Below are 22,608 nucleotides of genomic sequence, written 5' to 3'. Positions count from 1 at the left end.
CGAACCTCTTTAGCCCTTGCTAGAGAAAACTTACAGGATGCTCAAAAAGAGCAAAAAGCCTGGTATGATAAACATGCCAGAGAGCGTTCCTTCAAAGTAGGAGACCAGGTCATGGTCTTAAAGGCGCTCCAGGCCCATAAAATGGAAGCATCGTGGGAAGGGCCATTCACGGTCCAGGAGCGCCTGGGAGCTGTTAATTATCTCATAGCATTCCCCACCTCCAACCGAAAGCCTAAGGTGTATCATATTAATTCTCTAAAGCCCTTTTATTCCAGAGAATTAAAGGTTTGTCAGTTTACAGCCCAGGGAGGAGACGACGCTGAGTGGCCTGAAGGTGTCTATTACGAAGGGAAATGTGCTGGTGGTGTGGAAGAGGTGAACCTCTCCATGACCCTTGGGCGTATGCAGCGACAGCAGATCCAGGAGCTGTGCACTAGCTACGCGCCAACGTTCTCAGCCACCCCAGGACTGACTGAACGGGCATACCACTCCATTGACACAGGTAATGCTCACCCGATTAGGGTCCACCCTTACCGGGTGTCTCCTCAAGCTAAAACTGCTATAGAACGGGAGATCCAGGATATGTTACAGATGGGTGTAATCCGCCCCTCTGAAAGTGCATGGGCATCTCCAGTGGTTCTAGTTCCCAAACCAGATGGGGAAATACGTTTTTGCGTGGACTACCGTAAGCTAAATGCTGTAACTCCCCAGACAACTATCCAATGCCACGCACTGATGAACTATTAGAGAAACTGGGACGGGCCCAGTTCATCTCTACCTTGGACTTAACCAAGGGGTACTGGCAGGTACCGCTAGATGAATCTGCCAAGGAAAGGTCAGCCTTCATCACACATCTCGGGCTGTATGAATTTAATGTACTCCCTTTCGGGCTGCGAAATGCACCCGCCACTTTCCAAAGACTTGTAGATGGTCTCCTAGCGGGATTAGGAGAATATGCAGTCGCCTACCTTGACGATGTGGCCATATTTTCGGATTCCTGGGCAGACCACCTGGAACATCTACAAAAAGTCCTTGAGCGCATAAGGGAGGCAGGACTAACTGTTAAGTCTAAGAAGTGTCAAATAGGCCTAAACAGAGTGACTTACCTTGGACACCAGGTGGGTCAAGGAACTATCAGCCCCCTACAGGCCAAAGTGGATGCTATCCAAAAGTGGCCTGTCCCAAAGTCAAAGAAACAGGTTCAATCCTTCTTAGGCTTGGCCGGTTATTACAGACGATTTGTACCGCACTACAGCCAAATCGCTGCCCCACTGACAGACCTAACCAAAAAGAAACAGCCAAATGCTGTTCAGTGGACCGGAAAGTGTCAGAAGGCCTTTAACAAGCTTAAAGCGACACTCATGTCTGACCCTGTACTAAGGGCCCCAGACTTTGACAAACCGTTCCTAGTAACCACAGATGCATCCGAGCGTGGTGTGGGAGCAGTTTTAATGCAGAAAGGACCTGATCAAGAACTCCACCCTGTAGTGTTTCTCAGCAAAAAACTGTCTGAGAGGGAAAGCAACTGGTCAGTCACTGAAAAAGAATGTTATGCTATTGTCTACGCTCTGGAAAAGCTACGCCCATATGTTTGGGGACGACGTTTCCACCTGCAAACCGACCATGCTGCACTAAAGTGGCTTCACACCGTCAAAGAAACTAACAAAAAACTTCTTCGGTGGAGTTTAGCTCTCCAAGATTTTGATTTCGACATCCAACACATCTCAGGAGCTTCTAACAAAGTGGCTGATGCACTCTCCCGTGAAAGTTTCCCAGAATCAACTGGTTAAAATCGTCCTTGAGATGTGGAAAATATTGTTAGTCTTTATGTACTTGGTAGTATATTTAGAGATGCATGTGTCTTATTAACTCTGTTTTCCTAGAGCTCCAGGAAGAAATCCCAGCCAGTGTTTCACCCTAGCTGAGATTTGGGGGGCGTGTCATAAATATAAAGGGAAGGGTAAACCCCTTTGAAATCCCTCCTGGCCAGGGGAAAGCTCCTCTCACCTGTAAAGGGTTAAGAAGCTAAAGGTAACCTCGCTGGCACCTGACCAAAATGACCAATGAGGAGACAAGATACTTTCAAAAGCTGGGAGGAGGGAGAGAAACAAAGGGTCTGTGTCTGTCTGTAGTCGTTTTGGCCGGGGACAGAACAGGAATGGAGTCTTAGAACTTTTAGTAAGTAATCTAGCTAGGTATGTGTTAGATTATGATTTCTTTAAATGGCTGAGAAAAGAATTGTGCTGAATAGAATAACTATTTCTGTCTGTGTATCTTTTTTGTAACTTAAGGTTTTGCCTAGAGGGGTTCTCTATGTTTTGAATCTAATTACCCTGTAAGATATCTACCATCCTGATTTTACAGGGGGGGTTTCTTTATTTCTATTTACTTCTATTTTTTATTAAAAGTCTTCTTGTAAAACACTGAATGCTTTTTCATTGTTCTCAGATCCAAGGGTTTGGGTCTGTGGTCACCTATGCAAATTGGTGAGGCTTTTTATCCAACATTTCCCAGGAAAGGGGGGGGTGCAAGTGTTGGGAGGATTGTTCATTGTTCTTAAGATCCAAGGGTCTGGGTCTGTAGTCACCTAGGCAAATTGGTGAGGCTTTTTACCAAACCTTGTCCAGGAAGTGGGGTGCAAGGTTTTGGGAAGTATTTTGGGGGGAAGGACGTGTCCAAACAGCTCTTCCCCAGTAACCAGTATTAGTTTGGTGGTGGTAGCGGCCAGTCCAAGGATAACGGATGTAATATTTTGTACCTTGGGGAAGTTTTGACCTAAGCTGGTAAAGATAAGCTTAGGAGGTTTTTCATGCAGGTCCCCACATCTGTACCCTAGAGTTCAGAGTGGGGGAGGAACCTTGACAGGAGTATATTAACATTAGATTTAACTACCAATAAAATCAAAATTAGAAGAGACAAATGGATTTGGCCAATAAATTATAATTAAGTGGAATATTAAATATGATATTAAGATTTATATGGATGAAAGGGACAGATTTTATACATTTAAATATCAATAGTTTTATCATTGTTTCTAATTATGTTAATATATAGGTTTGCTATATTTCAAAAAGACAAAAACCCAACTATAGCCATGGAAACATATTTTCCACTGTTCTGCAGCCACATAATTTAATGTGGAATCTATCCTTCGGAGCAGAATTGTGCACCAAATCCCTAAGCTTTCATTTAAAAACAATGTAGCTTTCTAGCCTTCATGCTTATGAAGAAAGCCTTAAAAATGTGAACCAAGGGTAAACCAATGCAATGTTGTCTTCCTGAATCTGCCCATAGCCTGAAACAATAGCTCTGAGAGGAGTGAACTGCCCCATTCATCTCAATGAGTTGACTCTGAAACCTAAAGCTGACCATTTAAATATGAACGTTTAAAACAATTTCATTGCTGATCATCCTAGCAGAAATGTATAGCTAGCTTTGCTTCTCTCAAAGTTCTAAACTGATTCACGCCCTTCCCAAGGTGCCAGAAGCCCAGATTGTTCCTTAGCTGCCGAAACTTCCGACTTCCCCTGACAGCTGCTGTGATGAAGTTACATGCTTTCAATATAGAAATCTGCAGAATATCAAAAATTGAATATGGGGCAGCTTAAAATAGTTCACTATTTAACAAAAACGAATGACCAAGCTTATTCACAACACAGCTTTTCCACAAACATTTGAGCATTTTAGAATTATCACTAATCTGGACCCATTTCCTCTGTTCATTCTTATACAGCAAAACACTTTAGTGAGTGCTTAACTTTAGGCATGTGCTTAAGTGCCATTATCTTCAATGTGACTTAAGCATGTGCTTAAATGCTTTGCTGAATTGGAGCCCCACATAGTGCAAATTTCTAATTACAGATACAGATTCTGTGTGATTGGTAGAGCAAGAATTATGAACTGAGGAAATTCACAAACCTCAAATACATCTGAGAATTTTACCATCTATTCAGAGATAATTTGTGAACAGAAAAAAGGCAAACTTTATTTGCTGTTCTCTCTGAGTCTGACTGCAGCTCTTATCTTCCTGTCTTGATACATGTCATCAGGCCGATTATATGGCTACTTCCTGTTTCACTATTTCATATTTAAATGAGATATGGATTTTAAAATAAATAATTTCTAGCTATTTAGCCATATTTTATATTGGATCAAGTGCCTGGAAACTATTTTATATTCCATTAGTTTTCCTTTAATCCAAGTCTGCAGGAGTGTAATCTGGGTAGCAGACACCTACATTCAATTCATTTTGCAGTAATATATTAGCTGATGCTTTTTACCTGTGACTAGCTCTCTTTTTGCCTTTAGCAAAATCCCTACAGCCAAACAAAATGCCAGTGATATATTTGATTTGTGTCCTCTAATAAAAATAATTTCTCTGTGTGAATGATAGCCCTGGGGCGAAATCCTGGTCCCACTGAAGTCAATGGCTGCTTTGCCATCAACGTTACTGAGGTCAAGATTTCACACTTGGTGTTCCCTGTGCCCCCCCCCCACCACCTTATTTTCACCCCTCAACGTTTTTTTTTATTGTTTTTCTAAATTTGTCCTTTAAACAACTAATTATTTACTTTACTGTTTATCCAGGATGGCCAGCAATGGAGCAATATATGTAATGCTGTTGGTTCCAGATGTTATTTGATTGCAGAAGATGCAGCCAAAAGTATTTCTAAACTTGTGGAGGATCAAAATATAAACGTACCAAAATGCAGTGGCCTTATAATAAAATATACAAATCAAACCAAGATATCTGACCTCACTGAACTTACCCGACTTCTAGATGGTGAGTAGTGGGAAAGTCTGAATTTCAAATGAATACATAAGACAGCTACACCTATGCAATCTATAAATATGTAATATTTTACATTTAAATACAGCAGTTGACAGTTTAGGATGTGCTTGTTAAAAGAAATTAAAACTCATGGCTTGATTGCCAAATATATTTAGGAGTTCATATATTCTGAAAATATTTAAGGAATCCTTATAATATATTTCAGTGCTTCAAATGCACCTGAGTGATACTGTGCCTGTCTTAAATGTGTATGTATTTTCAAGCTATGGCTAAACTTTATATATTCAGACACCAGAACTGAAAAAGAAACATACAAACAAAAGCTGAACTGGAGGAAGCTGAAATGTTACGTGTAACAAACAAAACCAGATTAGACTACATTTGTGGACCCGATAGATAAATTAATGATTCTCTGTTATTGACCCTTGGTCATTACTGTATGTAATGCTTATGGGGGGGGGGGGGAGAGGAGTTACATTTGTCAATATCTTATTTTGTTCTTTATAGGTTCCCAGAGACTTTATGATGGATACGTTTTTATATATCTAACTGTTCCCATCCTCCCTAAAATAAAACAAAATAAAAAACCACCATGTCAAAAATCAATGAACAGTGAGCTTTAGGATTTAAATCACACCAGGTGGGAGGGCTGCTTTTCATAGTGAAGAGAAATCACTTCTGCTATGCTAGAGAATACATTTAGAATTAGAATACAGTACCTAGAACCCCATTCTACCATCTGGAATACATTGCCAGAATGATCAGCTCAGCCTGTAGTAGTTATAAGAATTCGAGCACAGATGCTCCGTCTCACCTTAGCCAGGCTGAAAGGAAATAGTTTTAACAAAGTAAAAAGAGAAATAATAAAAATGCAGACAGGTATTATATTGCAACAGTTAAACTGATGTTATTGTGTACTTTTCTATTAGGAGGGCATTTACTCCATCTTTCCCCTATTTGTATTTAACCTCAGAGTGAGCCAAAGGACTTAATGTATAAAAAGTGAAATCTATATTTTTGTGAAATATATCAAATATTTACTAATGAAGGTTAAAAACTCTTATTATATAGGTCAAAAACATATTGCCATATTAGGAAGTCCAGCTGGAGAATCTTCTGATGATAGCCTTGTAGATCTGGTATGTATTGAAAGCTGTTCAGTTGCAGAATTGCTAAACCATTGCTTTTATCATGAACTGGTATTTAGGAGAAAGGCTGTCTGTGTTTGAGAAAGGCATATAACCTATTAAAAGGGGTTTTTTCCTTAGAAAGTCACCTTTTACAGAGAGTTGATCTTTGAACTTTTATTATTTTTAAAAGCAAGAAAATAGCCAAAGCAGGATAAAGAGAACATACTTAAGTGTGTATTATCTATTTGCTTGCATTAGTCTGTAAAAATGTAAATGAATTACTGAAATTATATCTGAGTAGTAATAACCATCTTGTATAGTACATCTTAGCTCTGATAGTCTGTTTGTATTGACATTGCATTTGCAAATAAAGTTTCATTTCTTATGATAGTGATAATTAGTGTGCAACTCCAACTATACATTTAACTAAAGGAAGGTTTTATTCCCACAGAGAAAGATGAGAAGTATTGTGAGTAGGGGTTTACTTTAGGACACCAAATTAAATAACTAGGAAGAAAGTGACTTCATTGCTAAACCGTGGAATTTTAAAATATGCACTTTTTTTGTCCTAAGGCTGTTGGCCTGGGTGCCAGGTTTATCAAGTTGGGAGGTCTTTCCCGTGGAGAAAGGGTGACCAAATACAACCGCCTTCTTGCAATAGAGGAAGAACTGGCCAAGAACGGAACACTGCGTATGAGCTTCTTTCTTACTTGTTTTCAGCTTGCAATGAATAAGAGAACAAAGATTGGAGGAGGAATGATTGAAACTGCTCCACGGGAGGGAAAAGGAATGAAAAGACTATAAATAAGCAATGACAAAAAACTAGGATGGCACTTGCCACAACGTATATTGTTGTCCTAATGGATTATCTGTTTACCTGAATGTTAAAATAGTCCCCTTCTTGAGGAGTAGCCTACATCACATTTTGCAGCAGAATTAATTGGTTAGAATCTTCAAGCACATGTTGGCAAAAATAAGATAAAAATTAAATTAAATTAAGGTTTCTCCTCACAAAAAATTTTAGTCAAAAGCAGATGTGTCGCCACCATAGCTTCAGTTTACAACCCATTTCACAGTAATATTCTTTACAAAAACTATGCTGAGAAAGTTCAGGTTGCATGAATAAGCACTCAAAAGTCAGGAAATGCTAATGTTAAGGATGCATGTGCAACGTTAGCTGTGCTCCTTATAAAGAACAGGAGTACTTGCAACACCTTAGAGACTAACAAATTTATTAGAGCATAAGCTTTTGTGAGCTACAGCGGATGCATCTGATGAAGTGAGCTGTAGCTCACGAAAACTTATGCTCTAATAAATTTGTTAGTCTCTAAGGTGTTGCAAGTACTCCTTTTCTTTTTACGGATACAGACTAACACGGCTGCTACTCTGAAACCTGTGCTCCTTATATGTACCAGGATGAATGACATGGCCTGCATCTTCTCTCACTCCAGTTTTATGCTGGTATAACTTCACTAACTTCAGTGGAGTCACTCCTGATTTTTACCTGTGTAAGTGAGAGAATAAAAGCCCCAAACCTTTAACCCTTTGATAGCGTATTATTTCTTGCATATCTCAGATTTTTTTCATACAACTTTATATTCACATGTGTAGCATGTAATATATTTTCATTCTTTTATACTTACACTAACTCTAGATTTTTCTTATAGTCTAAGACATGTATAACTGTCAACAACCATGTATTCTACATGTTCTGTTACAAGTGTAATAGCCTTCCTTATGTTCAATTCAGAGGGTGAGGCAGCTAAAGGAACACAGCCCGTTTAATTTTTTTTTTTTTGGTAAATAAAATGTTTACCTATTATTAACACTTCAGATTATTAATATATATATATACACACACACACACACACACACACACTACTTACTTTCCCTACCACCACCACCACCATTTTTTGCATTGGTCTTGGTTAGGACTATGAAAAAAAAAAATCTATGAAATCAGTTTACTTTACACATATGTTAAAACTGTAACAACTAACAGCAATATAGTAATACAATAGCCCACATATAAGTTCACCATGTCCATGTTACTAGGAAAGAGACTTAGCTGAACGTGCATGTGTAGCACAACCTTTCTTAGGTGCATTTCAAGTGACGGGGCACATAACTACAGCGGTATGAACTTAACTGGCTCATCAGTACTTTAGTATGCAGTACTTTAGTACACTAAAAAAAAAATACCAAGCACTGACAAATGTTTAAAAATACACCTCAAACTTCAGCAGTTTCTTGCAGATAACACTGCTCTAGCTGTAATAAACCCAAGTAGCAAAGTCCACATCCACCTCTAACTACTCCCGTCTCCACATAGAAGGGATGGGCCTATCACTATGCCCTGAAGATTAACAAAGTCAGGCTGTTATGGACCAAGGTTCTGATCCTGCAACCAACAGTGTACTGGTGAACTGCTACACCTGCATTTAGCCCCATTAGACTCTAAGGGCCAGATTGCGGAAAGTATTTAGGCACCTAAAGATGCAGATAGGTGACTAGTGGGTTTTTCAGAAGTGCCAAGGCATCTAGGAGTTAGGTACCCTGCCACTTTTAAAAATCCCATTAAGCACCTATCAGCATCTCTAGGCACCTTAATACCTTTAACAATCTGGCCTAGCTTCTCTGTCAGTTGCAGATCAGTCCCAAGGGAGGTAGTGAGTTTTCATTCATATTAAAACTGTGTACTTATGTAAATTAAGCATAATACATGCATCATTTGGGATTATATTTTTTAAATCTAATGTAGTGTCTGCAAATTTGTTTAGAACAATCAAGGAACTTTTTTTCCATTGCAGGTTCAGGAGAAAACCATGAATTTGTTGATTTTGCTGAAGAGGCAGAAACAGCGGAAGAACTTCTCGATGCACTCCCTCCCATAGAGCAGGACTCATGGCCTTCACAGCATTCTCAGCCTCTGCTGGCCCAGGACCAAAATCCTGTTTCCTTATGTGGTAGTACACTGCATCTCAACGAGGCTACCAAGATGGACCCATCAATATTTCCTTAATGACAGTTTGGCACTAAGTTGATATCAAAGGTCTAGTCCATCAAGGTGCTGAGCATCCTCAGCTCTCATTAAAGTTAATAGGAGTTGAAGGTGCTCAGCACCACACAGGATTGGATCCTAAATTTTGAGTTTTAGGTTCTGATGATGCCATTAGGTCTGTGAGGAGGTTAATCATGTGCTTGTGTGGAACCCTACTTAAGTTTCCACATGGTTGCAAGGGGTTCCCCCTTGTGCCAATGCAATAAGGCGAGAGCTCTAGTGAATTCTCAGTGAACCAAACTTCAATTGTTTGATTGCCATTAATTCTACCGTTACATCTACCTAACAATAAACTATTTTTAAATGCCTGAAGTTCAGCATTACTTTGTTTTCATTCAAACGCATCCTATTTTGATAGTTTTTGTACCTGTGCATGTTTTATTAGTCTCTAATTCTGCTGTATCTGCTACACCTTGTATTTAGCTGTGACATGCTGAGTACTTTCCCAGACTGAGAAGAGCTCTGTGTAAGCTCAAATGTATGTCTCTCTCACCAACAGAAGTTGGTATAATAAAAGATATTACTTCCCACTCACCCTGTCTCTATAATTCTGCTATAAGACACTGCACTACTAAAATAGGGGTTTATATTTCTTTGTATATATTTTAGCCCGGGTAAATTTGTAACACAAAATAATCCTACACAGTAAGTCATTTCTTATTTTAGATATTCTATAACACTTACCTGAAGATACTTTGTGTGGGATTTTCAAAAACTGCTCCACAATGACCTATCTCTGCTCCCACTGACTTTAGTAGAAACAGAGTTAGGCCAGTAGGGAGAAGTTTTTGAAAATCTTACCCATCATCTGCAAAACAAGATTTTGGAGTACTGGATGTTTTAACAGCATTATTTTCTCTCAACTCTGCATAACTATATTTACTTTTTAAACAATAACAGTCTATTCATTTTAAAATGATCCTTAAGGTTTATATATAAGAACAACAAACTATGGACAAGTAATAAGCAAACATTTTATGAAAACAAAGAAACTTGGCTGTTATGCTATTTCATCACACAACACATCCTCAACACCTCTCATCAGCCTGGTGTACATCAGGAATTTTGTCCTGATTTGAGCAATTGATGGCCAGTTACATCAGTGTAAACCCCAAGTGTAGACAAAAAGAGCTGCACTTTGCACAGGTAGAAGAGGTTACCCCATTTTCAAGTAAGGAATAACAATAACAAGATTTCATAGTGTTTGGGAAATTGTCAGTAAGATTTTTTAATAAGCAACAGTGAAAAGATAAATAATTTATATCAGTGTAACAGAAATAGTTTACATAAAAAGAAGTATTCTTTAAAAAAAACCTTCTGTTTTAGGATAGCTTGCGGTTAACATATACAGCAGCAGTAATAATTTGAGGAAAAATACATTTATAAAATTTTACATTTTAAATTCAGTGTAAGCAAACAGATACCTAAGTGTAAAATTAACTACTAAAAAACCCACAGAAATGTAGATCTACAATAAAGTGACAAATTTCCCCAAATTTAGGAAATACATTGAGTTAACTAATTAGATCAACCCCAAGATTTGCTTCGCAAACATGCCAAAAAAAAAAAAAAAAAAGCACAACCACCACATTCATGACTATCATTTTCTTTCTAAAAGAGAAGCACCAGACAGCTCCATGCAAAGCCAAGCTAACAAACTGAACATATTCATCCTTTTCAATAGTTAAAATACTATCACTGTTTCTTATGGGCATTAAAAAAAACTCCAACAGTGCATTCAGGTATATTACCACTCAACATCAGTAACACCAATCTTCAGTTTAAGTTAAAAAATAAATCCCTGATTACATTTGTTTGTTCAATGTAGTCGACAAGTAGAGTGAAATATTGTGCTGATTTTTAAAAATGTCTATGGAATGGGGATTGGTAGTGAAGAGTAAGTTATATACCTGTAGCTCTATCTTCATGGGAGAGAAGGGCCTTGATAAAATGTGGTACTTGTGTTATCACATGATAACACAACTCATGCCACCACAGTATAAGGCTTACAAGAATCATGTTGTAAGTTTGTGCATTAGTAATACTGGACCTGCTCTTGAAGTCAATGGGAGCTCTGAGTGCAGATCAATTGCAAGACTGACAGAGAGGCCCAATCCTGTATACATTTACTCACAGGAGTCCAGTAAAATTTATTATTTATTACAGTAGCCCCAAGAGGCTCCAACCAACTTCAGATCCCCACTGTGCTGGGTGCTGTCTGTGCCCAGAAAAGTTTACAATCCAAACAGACAAGATGGACAGAAGTTGGGAGAACAAAACGGGGAACTGAGGCACAGAAAAATTAAGTGATTTGCTCAACAACATATAGGAAGCTGTGTCAGAGCTGGGAACAGAATCCAGATCTCCTAAGTCCCAACCCAGTGCATTAACCACAGGCCCATCCTTCATCTTCAACTCAAAAGGATTTACATTTACTTCAGCGGGAGTTAGCTCATTAAAGCCAAACTACAATGGACTCCTATGCATAAGGATTATTTACATGTCTAATGATGTGCAGGAATGTATTGTCACACTGTGATCCAGTAAAGGGGGAGTGGAAATGTCTTCATAGGCACAGCTTTTCAGGATTGGGCCTTGTTCATTATTTTCCTATTCCCATTCTATATTGAGGACCTTATTCCATTGAAATCAATAGGAGTCTTTCCATTGATTACAATGGAAGTGGGATCAGAACTTAACAGAGTTTCAATTCCCACAGGCTAAGGAAGCATCAGTTTAATATTCTAAATTTAGAAACAGTTACCAAAACTCCTGGTACCAAACTGGCAAACTGCACTGCCTGTTTTCACTGCTCATGTCAACTGTTTACTGGAGAGACCATTTCACGTTTGTGCTTTAAAATGATTTAAAATAGCTTGTGTGAAGATGTTAGTGAGGAGGAGATCAGTAGAAGCCCTGTATTAAACAGGAATCAAAACATTTTTAAGGCAGTGTCTCAAACTGATTTGTATTGATATTACCCAGTCTAAATGACGAAAGGTACTTCTTTGTGATTACCTACTTAGGGCCTGATCCAAAGCCCACTGAAATCAGAGGGAGGCCTTTCCACTGACTTTAGTGGGCTTTGGATCAGTCCCTTATTGGCTTTTACAAAGTGTCCAGCTAACACACACACACACAAAAAGTGGGATTTTTTTGATAAAATTAAAAAATAATATTGTGAGTAACCTATTATCTAGGAAAATACACATACGAGACCAAAACAAAAAGGGATTTTGAGTTGTATATAGTTATGTAACTTGCTAATGCATATACCAAAACTGCATACAATAGGCCATTTCAGTAAGCTATTACTGAATATACTTCTGAGTGCAGAATATAGCCCTTGCCAATTCACCTAAGCAATTTACACTTACTGAGAAGGACTTCCAAAAATCTCAGCCTTTTGGCATAACAATTAGCAGTTAGAGCTGTCTGAATCTTTTGCTTTATTAACAGTAGTTTCTTTACATAATTGTTTATTTTTTTCTTCTTTCATCCTGTGTTGATTTATGATTTTTTCAAGCATCTGGTCTTTGGTTTGTGCTTCACTGGTGGAAACAGGATCTAAAACTACAATCGATTCCGTTTGATTTTCACGGTTAATAGATTTTCTTGCAAATCCCAAGTAACTAGGTGACCTGGGAAGAAAAGTAGAATAAATAAATACACAGATAAAAGGTTTCTTTATCACATTTTTGGAACAAAAGTGAGCAGAAATGTATTTAAATTATTAGCAGCTTAGATGACCAGGATAGTTGCATTGTACTGACAATGACAGACAAGTATAATAATCAGTTAATATACTAAATACACTATGAATTTAAGAAGTGAGCTAGGAAAATTTAAGTTATACAGCAGCAAACAAGGGCTTTCAGACTATGAAGGAGAACATCATTTTTAAGTGACATTCTCTTTTCTGTGATCTCTCTACATCAGCTCATAGCTGGACCCCAGGTTTTAGGTTCTACATGTCAGTCAGAGAGGTGGCAGTAAATAAAACTCGGGATTTTCACACCATAATCCTGTAGTGAAGTAGGGAGAACGTGGCTTCTTGTCCACAACTGCATTCTGCCCCCTCAAAGAGGATGAACACAGCCTATATGTCCTAAACTCTGCCACATGCTACAGAGGTAGACTGAGATGGTCAGATATTCAAATTTTGCTCACCACTCTGCATCATTCTCAATGTAGAGCACTTCTGACAATCCAGCCATGAGATTCACTAACATGCAGAGGGTAATGAGCCCAGATTCTACACTTTTTGAGATAGGCTAATTCTCTGATAGTTTGCTGTGGGGAGATCCTCACAGGAAGAAGAATATTGTGGGTGCTTGCCTAGGGAGACCACCATGAAGCCAACTGAAAGGACTTGACTACTAGTTTTCTACTAGTGAAGTTACAAGTGTGCAACCCCCTAGTGTAGATAACTGCACCAGTGTAGAATAGGGCTAGCACTGGTATGACTTTGCCTAAATGAGACTACAAAAGGGGTCTACTTGGGGCAGCTACATCCCTGTGACTAGGTAAGCATGGGCAGATGAACTACCTCAGTGCAAAAATCCCTAATGTAGATAACCCCTAGATTCACCAACAAGTTGGTGGCTCTGCTCTCATGAAGAGCTAACTACACATGACTGCTGGGTTCAGCTGCACATGCTTGCCTGGAGCCATTTTTTGTCCATCTCCAACACAATCAGCAATGCAGCTCCAAGCTGCCAGTAAGTGAACTCGAGTTACTGAAAGGAAAAACTAGAATCTACAGAAGGAAAAGAAGTGAACGTGATGGTTCCATCTGTTATGAGCTGCCCTCTCATGTGACTGTCTGAGACAGAAAGACAACAGGGAGAGAGGACACCTGGTTCAGCAACAAACTCAAGCGATGAGATTTCATGGGCTCCTATCGGACAGATAGGGAGGTAGTAAATTCTGCAACCTGAACCGATGCAAGTAAAGTCACAGAAATGGCAAGTTGTACTGAAGGTTTGTATTCTACACCCTAAGAGTGAAATTTCTCATCTGGTTTACGCAAGAGACGAATGTTTTGCATTTACATTTCAAACGACACATGGTTGTTTGCATTTAGTGAAATTCCACGTTCAAGCAACCTTCACAAGCTTCATGTCTAACATAAGAGCTTCAGTACAAGTTAATTAATTCTGAAATTGGCACTAATAGATACAGTTGCAGACTCACTTGAATACAGTCAAAACACACAAAATTAAGAAGGAAAATGCTGCTTATTTTATGCAAATGATGCCTCACTCAAGTATTTTCAGCAAAAATAAGCAAGGTGGGATATTGTGAACATTACAGTGAATGAAACTTTTCAGAGCACTGTAACTACAAGAGGGTTATTTTAGAAAGTGCTACGTCTGAAAAGCTGATTGCCCAACACTATAAAAATGGTCAAAGCCATAAATGCCACGTTCATTTTTATTTCACTTCGGAGGTAACTATCTTTCAAATCTCAACAGCTGGACTATTTAATACAATCTGGTGAATCAAAGTATAATTCTGCACTGGGCTCACAGCAGGGAGTCTGCATTAGTGCGTGGCAGCCATCCAACAACTGATGCACAGCCAAACTGAAGTCTGTTTCACTTACAATAAAAATGGATAAAACTGCAATCATATTTACCACCTTCAAGGACAGAAAAATGAAAGATTTAAATCTGTCGATATAAAATAGTTTAATGGAGAAATCCAGTGATTAAGTCCAGTGTTATATTTTCTAGTGTAAAAGAAGGACTATTCACAATTCATTTTACTAGTATTTCCTTCGTCAAGTCCTTTACACAGCTACACCAGTTTGTCAGGACTGCTGCTAGGGAGGGTTATTGTTTAAATTATAAATCCCATTTATATATCTCACTCGTAACAGTTCAAATACAGCTGAAATTTGGAATGATATAGTTTCAGCCCAAGAGTAAATATAAAGTCATTTTTAAAAAGCGAAGAAAATTCCACGCTTTGTCAAAAAAAAAAAAAAATCAACTTTTATTGCCACAAATAAAGATTGGGAGAGCAATTAGTGCATAATATGGTTAATTGCCTTTAAAATATATTTTACTACAAATCCAACTGACTCAGATATTTACTTCCAGCTCTACACAAAGCATCTTTCCATTCAGAATTTTATTTTGGATGTCAAACTCAAATTATTAGCTGTGCAAATACGTGTTGAAGACTGAAATATTCTCCGAGTTCATATTTACAACAGAATAGTGCAGAAATCCAGACACTATATTTTTCAAAGCGACTAAATGTTTTTAATCTATTATATGAAACCTAAATACATTTTTACAGGACAAACGGTAATATAACTGGCAGTCTAATGCGTCAGCTCCCCGGCAGTTTCGAGCAGGAGTGCTTGTCATTTTAACCCAGAAATACCCACAGTAACACCGTGACACAAGCCAACAAAACAAAGAGTTATGCCTGACGGTCAATCTGAGAAATAGTGGCACTGTTGCTTTTGCAGTAGCTCTGACCTTGGGGGCAGCTGCAGTAAACAGAGCAAACTGAGGACCAGTTCCGTCAGCTCTGATGTGGATTTTCCTTTTCGTCACTGGTTTGCAATGAAACTTCCAGATTATTAAAATCTGGTTTTCTGTTAATTATATCATTTTGTTATAGACATTGAAAGCTAAAGATTCCTAAATTCACGTCTGGACAGAGTCCTGATCGTTTGCAAAAGCACAAGCCCAAAAGGACAACATTAAGAGAGTGAAAAAACACCGTTGAAACATTCATGTTTTGATCCCACAGTTTGATGACATTAACACAATTCTACGCTAACTATGATTTCAGGAGAAACAACCAGGAGTCCTTGTGGCACCCTAGAAACTAATAAATTTAGTTTCTAAAGTGCCACAAGGACTCCTCCTTCTTTCTGCTGATACAGACTAACACGGCTACCACTCTGAAACCTATGCTTTCAGGATTTCCCTATTAATTTACCATATCGAAGCAAAATCCCCTGAAAAGAGTGTTGTCCTCATCCAAAACTAAATATGGTTTGAAGCTTTATGAAAGTTGGGACTAGATTAACATCATATTATGGGACACTGCAGCTTACGCTACCTAGAAACCAAACCTGCGACTCAGGTTCAGGTTTGAGCATTGTTGTAGCTGTGTCGGGCCTGAGAGACAAGCTGGGTGAGGCAATACGTTTAATCGGAGCAATTTCTGTTAGCGAAAGAGAGAAAATTTCCAGCTACTCAGAGCTTGTCTCTAAGGGTATGTCTATACTACCCGCCGGATTGGCGGGCAGAGATCGATCAAGCAGGGGTCGATTTATTGCATCTAGTCTAGACGCGACAAATCAACCCGAGTGCTCTCCCGTCGACTCCAGTGCTCCACCAGGGTGAGAGACGCAGGCAGAGTCAACGGGGAAGCGTCAGCAGTTGACTCACCGCAGTGAAGACACCGCGGTGAATAGATCTAAGTACGTCGACTTCAGCTACGTTATTCACATAGCTGAAGTTGTGTCACTTAGATCGATCCTCCCTCCCATCCAGTATAGACCAGGCCTGAGACTTGGTTTGTCATATCTTTGTCTACTAAGGGTATGTCTACACTACCCGCCGGATTGGCGGATAGTGATCGATCTATCAGGGATCGATTTATCGCGTCTAATGTAGACACGATAAATCGATCCCCGATCGCTCTGCCATCGACTCCTGTAATCCACTGCGGCAAGAGGCGAAAGCGGAGTTGACGGGGAGCAGCAGCAGTCAACCCCAAGCCGTGAGGACGCGAGGTAAGTTGACCTAAGATATGTCAACTTCAGCTACGCTATTCTCTTAGGTGAAATTGCGTACCTTACATCGACTCCCTCCCCAGTGTAGACCAGGCCTAAGAAAAACTTTCCTACAACCTCCCCCAGAAACTAAGGTGAAATTCACTCCTGTACTACAAAACTTAAGGAAATGGGCTGTATGCACAGAACTGAACAGGGGGTCAGTGTTTGTGACATTTATCTCCCTTAATCCACAAGGCTGCAATGCAACTTTCCACAGGCTACTAGTCCAACCTATGTGCTCTTTACAACTCCCTAAACCATGGATTTGGGCCAAATCACAGATCAGTAACCTGTCTCTGTACCCACCTTCATTGACCCTCTTCTGCACCAGGCTATTTAGGGAAGCACAGGCCAACTGTGGCCCTCTACAGAGGTGTGGTAGACATCAGCCTGAGAGTAAATTAACCCTTAGAGCATTAACACAGCAAGTGCTGCAGAAATACATATGAGAACATTTCAGAATCTGTAGCAGAGAAGTGAATAAAATTCAAAGGACTAAAGGCAAACACCTGTTATATTACTATATAGAGATAATGAATTTTCACAAAACCTTCTTTACACTCTAGTTCTTTTCAAATGTGAGTTTCGGGAATGAAGAAATTGCCACAGTGGATAAGAACAGTGGTCCAGCTATTTCTTTTTCCTATCTCTGACAGTTGCCAATACCAGGAGAAAGAAATCTTATAATAGACAATCATAGAATACCTTGCCCATGTTGGAAGTTCTTTCCTAAGCCTAGGCAGGTAGTAGTTAGCTACAAGGAATTTCATGCTCAACAGAACTGAATTTTTAGAAATACTCCATAGTCAGTGGGCTGGACTATCAAACCACCTAAAAACCATTGGTTTTAGAGTAACAGCTGTGTTAGTCTGTATTCTCAAAAAGAAAAGGAGTACTTGTGGCACCTTAGAGACTAACCAGTGCATCCGATGAAGTGAGCTGTAGCTCACGAAAGCTTATGCTCAGATAAATTGGTTAGTCTCTAAGGTGCCACAAGTCCTCCTTTTCTTTTTCTAAAAACCATTGTCACTTTTATGCCTGCCGTAGCATGTACTTGAATAATCAGTGAAAGTCACTGAAATGGAATGGTTTTGAATATCGTTTCAGTGTCAACTATCTGCACTATAATTTAGGGTATTTTTATACATTTTATACACACACACACACGAGAGAGAGAATTTATGTCAGCTACTTTTAAAACTATTTGTTAAAAATAAGAAGATTCTCAACTTCCAGAACATCCCATTGTCCTCCTCATTTTGTTCTTCAAGCTTAATTGTCCATGTTCAACCTGCATACGGAAAACCTTTGTAGTTGTGTCTTGCTGAGGCCGAGCTGTTTCCTGCAGTGTCAGTAGACAATTCAGTGGTACTAAGATTACAGCTGAGAGGAGGAGAACAAATCCTTTAATTGTATAAAATCATCAGATTAAGCCTTCCCCTCTGCGTAGTTCATTCTGTTAACTGAGTCATCTACTGCCTGGAAACAAATGTTTACTAAGAGGGGGAGGGGGAAAAAAAAAAGGAAGAGCGAGGCACACCTTTCCTTTCTATGTGTACACACCACAGGAGCCATGGGAACTCCCGTGGCTTCCAACCGAACAAAACATTAACCAGTCTCTCTTGAGGAATTGCCATTAAATTAAGACCCCTGCTGGGATAAATGTTTGGGAGGACAGTTGTATGGGGAGTCGTCTTAAAGTTGAGCTAAGGCCCACAGTTTGTTTGTGACCCATTCCTTCCTGTGCCTCTCCTCCCCACCCCCCAGCTCCTGATTCCACACCAGTTTATTAACAGCTTCTAGCCTTCAATTTATTAACCTGTTGTATTGAAATCACTGGACTGATAGTCAAAAACAAAGCATTGTCCTCTGAACTAATTTTTCCAAATTCTGAAATATGATCAGTTAGTCTGTTTACAGGGATGTTTTAGAACTGACTTGCATCTACTCACATGAGGCCCAGTTCTAGAATCCTGGCTCAGACTGTGGAGCGCTTACATATATGTGAGTACTCCAATTACTTTATTTAAGTCACTATCTTGTAAGCACTTATAAACAAGAAACTTTATTCATGTGTTTAGTTCCATTTAAGCCAATGGGTGAAATTCTGGCCGCACTGAAGTCAATGGCAAAACTCCCATTGAGACCAGTGAGGCGTGAGTCTACTAGTGTCAGTAAATTATTCATGTGTTTGGATTGCAAAGTTGGGCCTTCACTGACTACATGATCCCCTTCTTCAGTGGGACTACTCACATGAGTGAAAGCTATTCAACGTGAGTAAATGTTGCAGAATTGGGCGTTTAATATTAGCTAACATTCTTTACATACCACTCAGACGATGGGCTTCAGAAGACTGACAATAAAGCAAAAAGCAATACGTCATGCAGGACTATTTACTTGATTTTTTCAATAGGGATGCTGTAGATCTTTACATTTAAAGTTAGAGCAAACCAAAGAAAAACAGATTACATGGGAAAAGAGTTCCTGTAATTAGGGAACCTGTACTCTTGCATGGCAGGGTGCACTGTCGGTGGTCTGACAAACCACTGAAAACAATAATAAAGGTCAAACCTTTGTCAGGGTTTAAAGAAATGTAAATGGTAATGAGATGGACAAAGCTTCTCATCTTGGGCTGGAAGAAGGACAGTGACAGTTAATAATTTGCTTGTACCTCTTGCTTAGGTGTCTGGTCAAAGCAGAGTGTTGTTTGTTTCTTACCAGCCTGGTTAACCATGAAGTAAATCTAGGATGCTACTTAATTACAGTTTCAAGTTGTCAGCTGTGTTCAGCAAAATGATTTTGCCCTGACTTCAGTCCTCCTTCCAAAGCAACATACATTAGTGCCTAGGGCAGGGATCGGCAACCTTTGGCATGAGGCCCATCAGAAAACTTCGCCGGTGGGCTCGGACGGTTTGTTTACCTGCAGCGTCCGCAGGTTCGGCCAATCGCAGCTCCCACTGGCTGTGGTTCGCCGTTCCAGGCCAATGGGGGCTGCAGGAAGCGGCACGGGCCGAGGGATGTGCTGGCCGCTGCTTCCCACAACCCCCATTGGCCTGGAACGGCGAACCGCGGCCAGTGGGAGCTGCGATTGGCCGAACCTGCGGACACCGAAGTAAGCAAACCATCCCGGCCTGCCAGCGGATTCCCCTGACAGGCTGCGTGCCAAAGGTTGCCGACCCCTGGCCTAGGGGCTGCTCCAATGAATCCTGGCTGCGAACAACCCCAACTGACCAAAAATGCAGTTAGGTATCAATATGATGCAAGGCACCCTGGCCAGGTCCTCTTTTCCCTCCCAGCCCAGCAGCCTTTTCCCAGGGAATGGCACCAGAGTCCCTACACCATCTGTATTCCACTGGAGGATCTTGCTTGACAATAGCTTTGGGATGGTTCCCCCCAGTTAGGCCAGTTTACACCAATGGAACAGCATACCTCACTAGAGAACCTGGCCCACAGCATTTGTATTGGTGCATTAACAGATAGATTAAAATTAAATGTGTCTTTTAGGTTCCCACAGAATAGGCAAGCTGCAAAATAAATTAAGCTTCACATATGCTTTTATAGCACGTAACAACTGTGACTGTCAGCACAAGATCCTTTTCACTGTCAATTCACCACGCATTCTGCAAGACCTTGGGCCTGCAATTATTTCATTTCCTTTCTTGCAAATGTAATTTCCACTTAGTTTGGTGGAATAAAAGGTAGACAAAAAGTGGTAAGAGTCGCAGAATCTTCTGATTAAGGTTATCTGTTCAAAATGGTAAATATCTATAGGATAACAATGCAGTGTTTCTCAGAAACAAACTCACCTCTGCCGAATTGCCTCTGTATCAGGGTATTGGTTAAAAAAAAAAAAAAAAAAAAAAAAAAACCACACAGCTACATTGTGGAGGTCAAATTAATTGTTAAACAAATTTAAAATCAGAAAGATAAAGAGTAAGTATAGATCACATTTCTTTTAAGGACTCTTATTGAATATATTTCAGTGGAGGAAGACACCTGATTGGAGAGAGAAATTTGCTTTTAAAATTCAATTGGGATTAAATAAAATTATAAGGCACAGAAAGGATATAAGGCCTTTCATTAAATAAAAACAAAACAAAGAGAGAGAGACAGAGAGAGATGAAAGCACCAACAAGAAAATAAAGCAAATATCAGTTCACAAAAAATATATCTGAATTGAATTTCCAGTTCATTTGTCCTGATTCTCCCCTTTGAACTAAGCAATGGAGACCTACGAGAATAGGTGTTCTTTTTCTACTGATGGAACAGGAAATCAGAGGTTTAATTAACCATGATTATAATATTCTGCTGATCTGATTTGTCTCACCTATTTCCTTTTTCTTTAAGTGACAGACTACCTGACAAACATCCTGGCAAGAGAACTAAAGCAAATCTGCAGACTAATTTCAAAAAGAGGTTTGCATTGTTATAAAACAAACTGATCCTCAACCGGATCTGTCTGAAATGTATATTTCTGAAGCAGGATTAACTCTTTGATCCTTAAATGGAACTTTGAAGCTTCAATCTGTTGTACCAAAAGAATCCTCTGTCTGTTGTGCCAAAATAGTATCTGATTCTACATTTTCTTTCAGCATCTAAATCCTGTGACTTCCGGATAGTTCGACATTTCCATTTCCTGCTGTTAAATCTTATTTTGAGATTGTGAAAATGTGCATTCCTTTTCGTCCACAGGGGGCAAAAACCAAAAGTAACAATTTTCAATTGGTCAGGTTTATTTAACACTAATGTTGGATTTACAAACTTGCTGTTTGTTTTTTAAAACCAAGAATACACTGCCCACCTATATCCCCTCTTCTTTATTAAGAATGGGGAAAATACCTCAAGTATTCCTCCAAAAGTCCCACTATCTTTTTGTAGTGAGAGATCCTGAATATCTCTGGGCAGTAGACTCATTGACTCTAGGGTGACAAGAGCCTTGTTATAATGGAGAGTTCAATCTCCAAGCGGGACTGAGTGATAACTTGTATGAACAGTTACATATTGCAATTTTTCCTGATTAACAAAGTGATGTAAATGGCATAAATATACACCAGTGAGATAGGTTTGGCATTAACATCTGACTGGATGTCCATAAATAGAATTACTTACTGAAATGTAACCTTAGAACTTGCGCTTTCCTTCATTTGAAGAGACCCTTCGCCCAACTCAGGTGTTTTGGAGCTGAATTCTGCCTCCAGAGTTTTCTTGTTCAGTGCTGTTTGTGTAGTACCGGATTCTGAACCTAACACTGGCATGGATTTGGATTCTGATGTGGCCAAGACTCCAGCTGGACCTAAAACCCAAACAGAGTTTAGCATTTTTGTTACCCCTGCTTGTCATGGGTATTGAATCACAGATCAGCCCAATGTAATTCCACTCAATTAGGTAGGTCAAATCAGTTCCTTAAAGAGTAGCTTCTAATTCATGGAAAGTGCTGAAATGCATTCCATTTAGAATCAGCCTCTCTCTCTCTCTCCAGTGTCAAAATGCCATGGCTCAGTGCAGCCAAGCCTAGGATTTCGAAGGGTCCCACAGGAACTACAGAACCCCAGCTGCTGTCTGAATTCACTCAGCTGAGAAGTGTGGACTGGTGAGTATACTGAAGGTGTTAATGTTTCTCTTTTCTGCTATAAAAGGATATTTGAACAAAGCTTTAGAACCATTAAAAGCTGCCACCAGCTGGCGGCTGTAAGCTATCATTCCCCTATTTTACATTAGTTTATGAAACACACCTTTGCAGGAAGCACAGAGCAGCAAAGTCAGTCCAAGGACTTCAGTAATGCTGTCTGAACTCAGGAGCAGAAGGTTTACAAGGGTG

General features: G+C 39.5%; 2 protein-coding genes across 6 annotated transcripts in view; one reads left to right on the top strand and one right to left on the bottom strand.

Moving 5' to 3' along the window:
• The window catches only part of ENO4 (enolase 4), a 45,672-nt gene extending 36,159 nt beyond the window's left edge, over nucleotides 1–9,513 (top strand). For both annotated transcript variants that reach the window (XM_073354258.1, XM_073354257.1), the window contains 4 exons: nucleotides 4,588–4,783; nucleotides 5,864–5,931; nucleotides 6,496–6,613; nucleotides 8,733–9,513. In XM_073354258.1, coding sequence (XP_073210359.1) covers nucleotides 4,588–4,783; nucleotides 5,864–5,931; nucleotides 6,496–6,613; nucleotides 8,733–8,944 — 594 coding nt within the window. In that variant the 3' untranslated portion in view covers nucleotides 8,945–9,513. The remainder of the gene's footprint in view (nucleotides 1–4,587; nucleotides 4,784–5,863; nucleotides 5,932–6,495; nucleotides 6,614–8,732) is intronic.
• Nucleotides 9,514–10,196: 683 nt separating this feature from the next.
• SHTN1 (shootin 1) overlaps nucleotides 10,197–22,608 on the bottom strand; it is a 92,533-nt gene continuing 80,121 nt past the window's right edge. For 3 of the 4 annotated variants that reach the window (XM_073354255.1, XM_073354256.1, XM_073354253.1), the window contains 2 exons: nucleotides 21,900–22,083; nucleotides 10,197–12,624 (listed from right to left, as the gene is read on the bottom strand). In XM_073354255.1, coding sequence (XP_073210356.1) covers nucleotides 12,402–12,624; nucleotides 21,900–22,083 — 407 coding nt within the window. In that variant the 3' untranslated portion in view covers nucleotides 10,197–12,401. The remainder of the gene's footprint in view (nucleotides 12,625–21,899; nucleotides 22,084–22,608) is intronic. The other variant, XM_073354252.1, reaches the window with a different exon arrangement.

Source organism: Lepidochelys kempii, chromosome 7 (assembly GCF_965140265.1).
Source record: "Lepidochelys kempii isolate rLepKem1 chromosome 7, rLepKem1.hap2, whole genome shotgun sequence".
NCBI lineage: Eukaryota > Metazoa > Chordata > Testudines > Cheloniidae > Lepidochelys > Lepidochelys kempii.
This window is presented reverse-complemented; position numbering and strand designations above follow the sequence as displayed.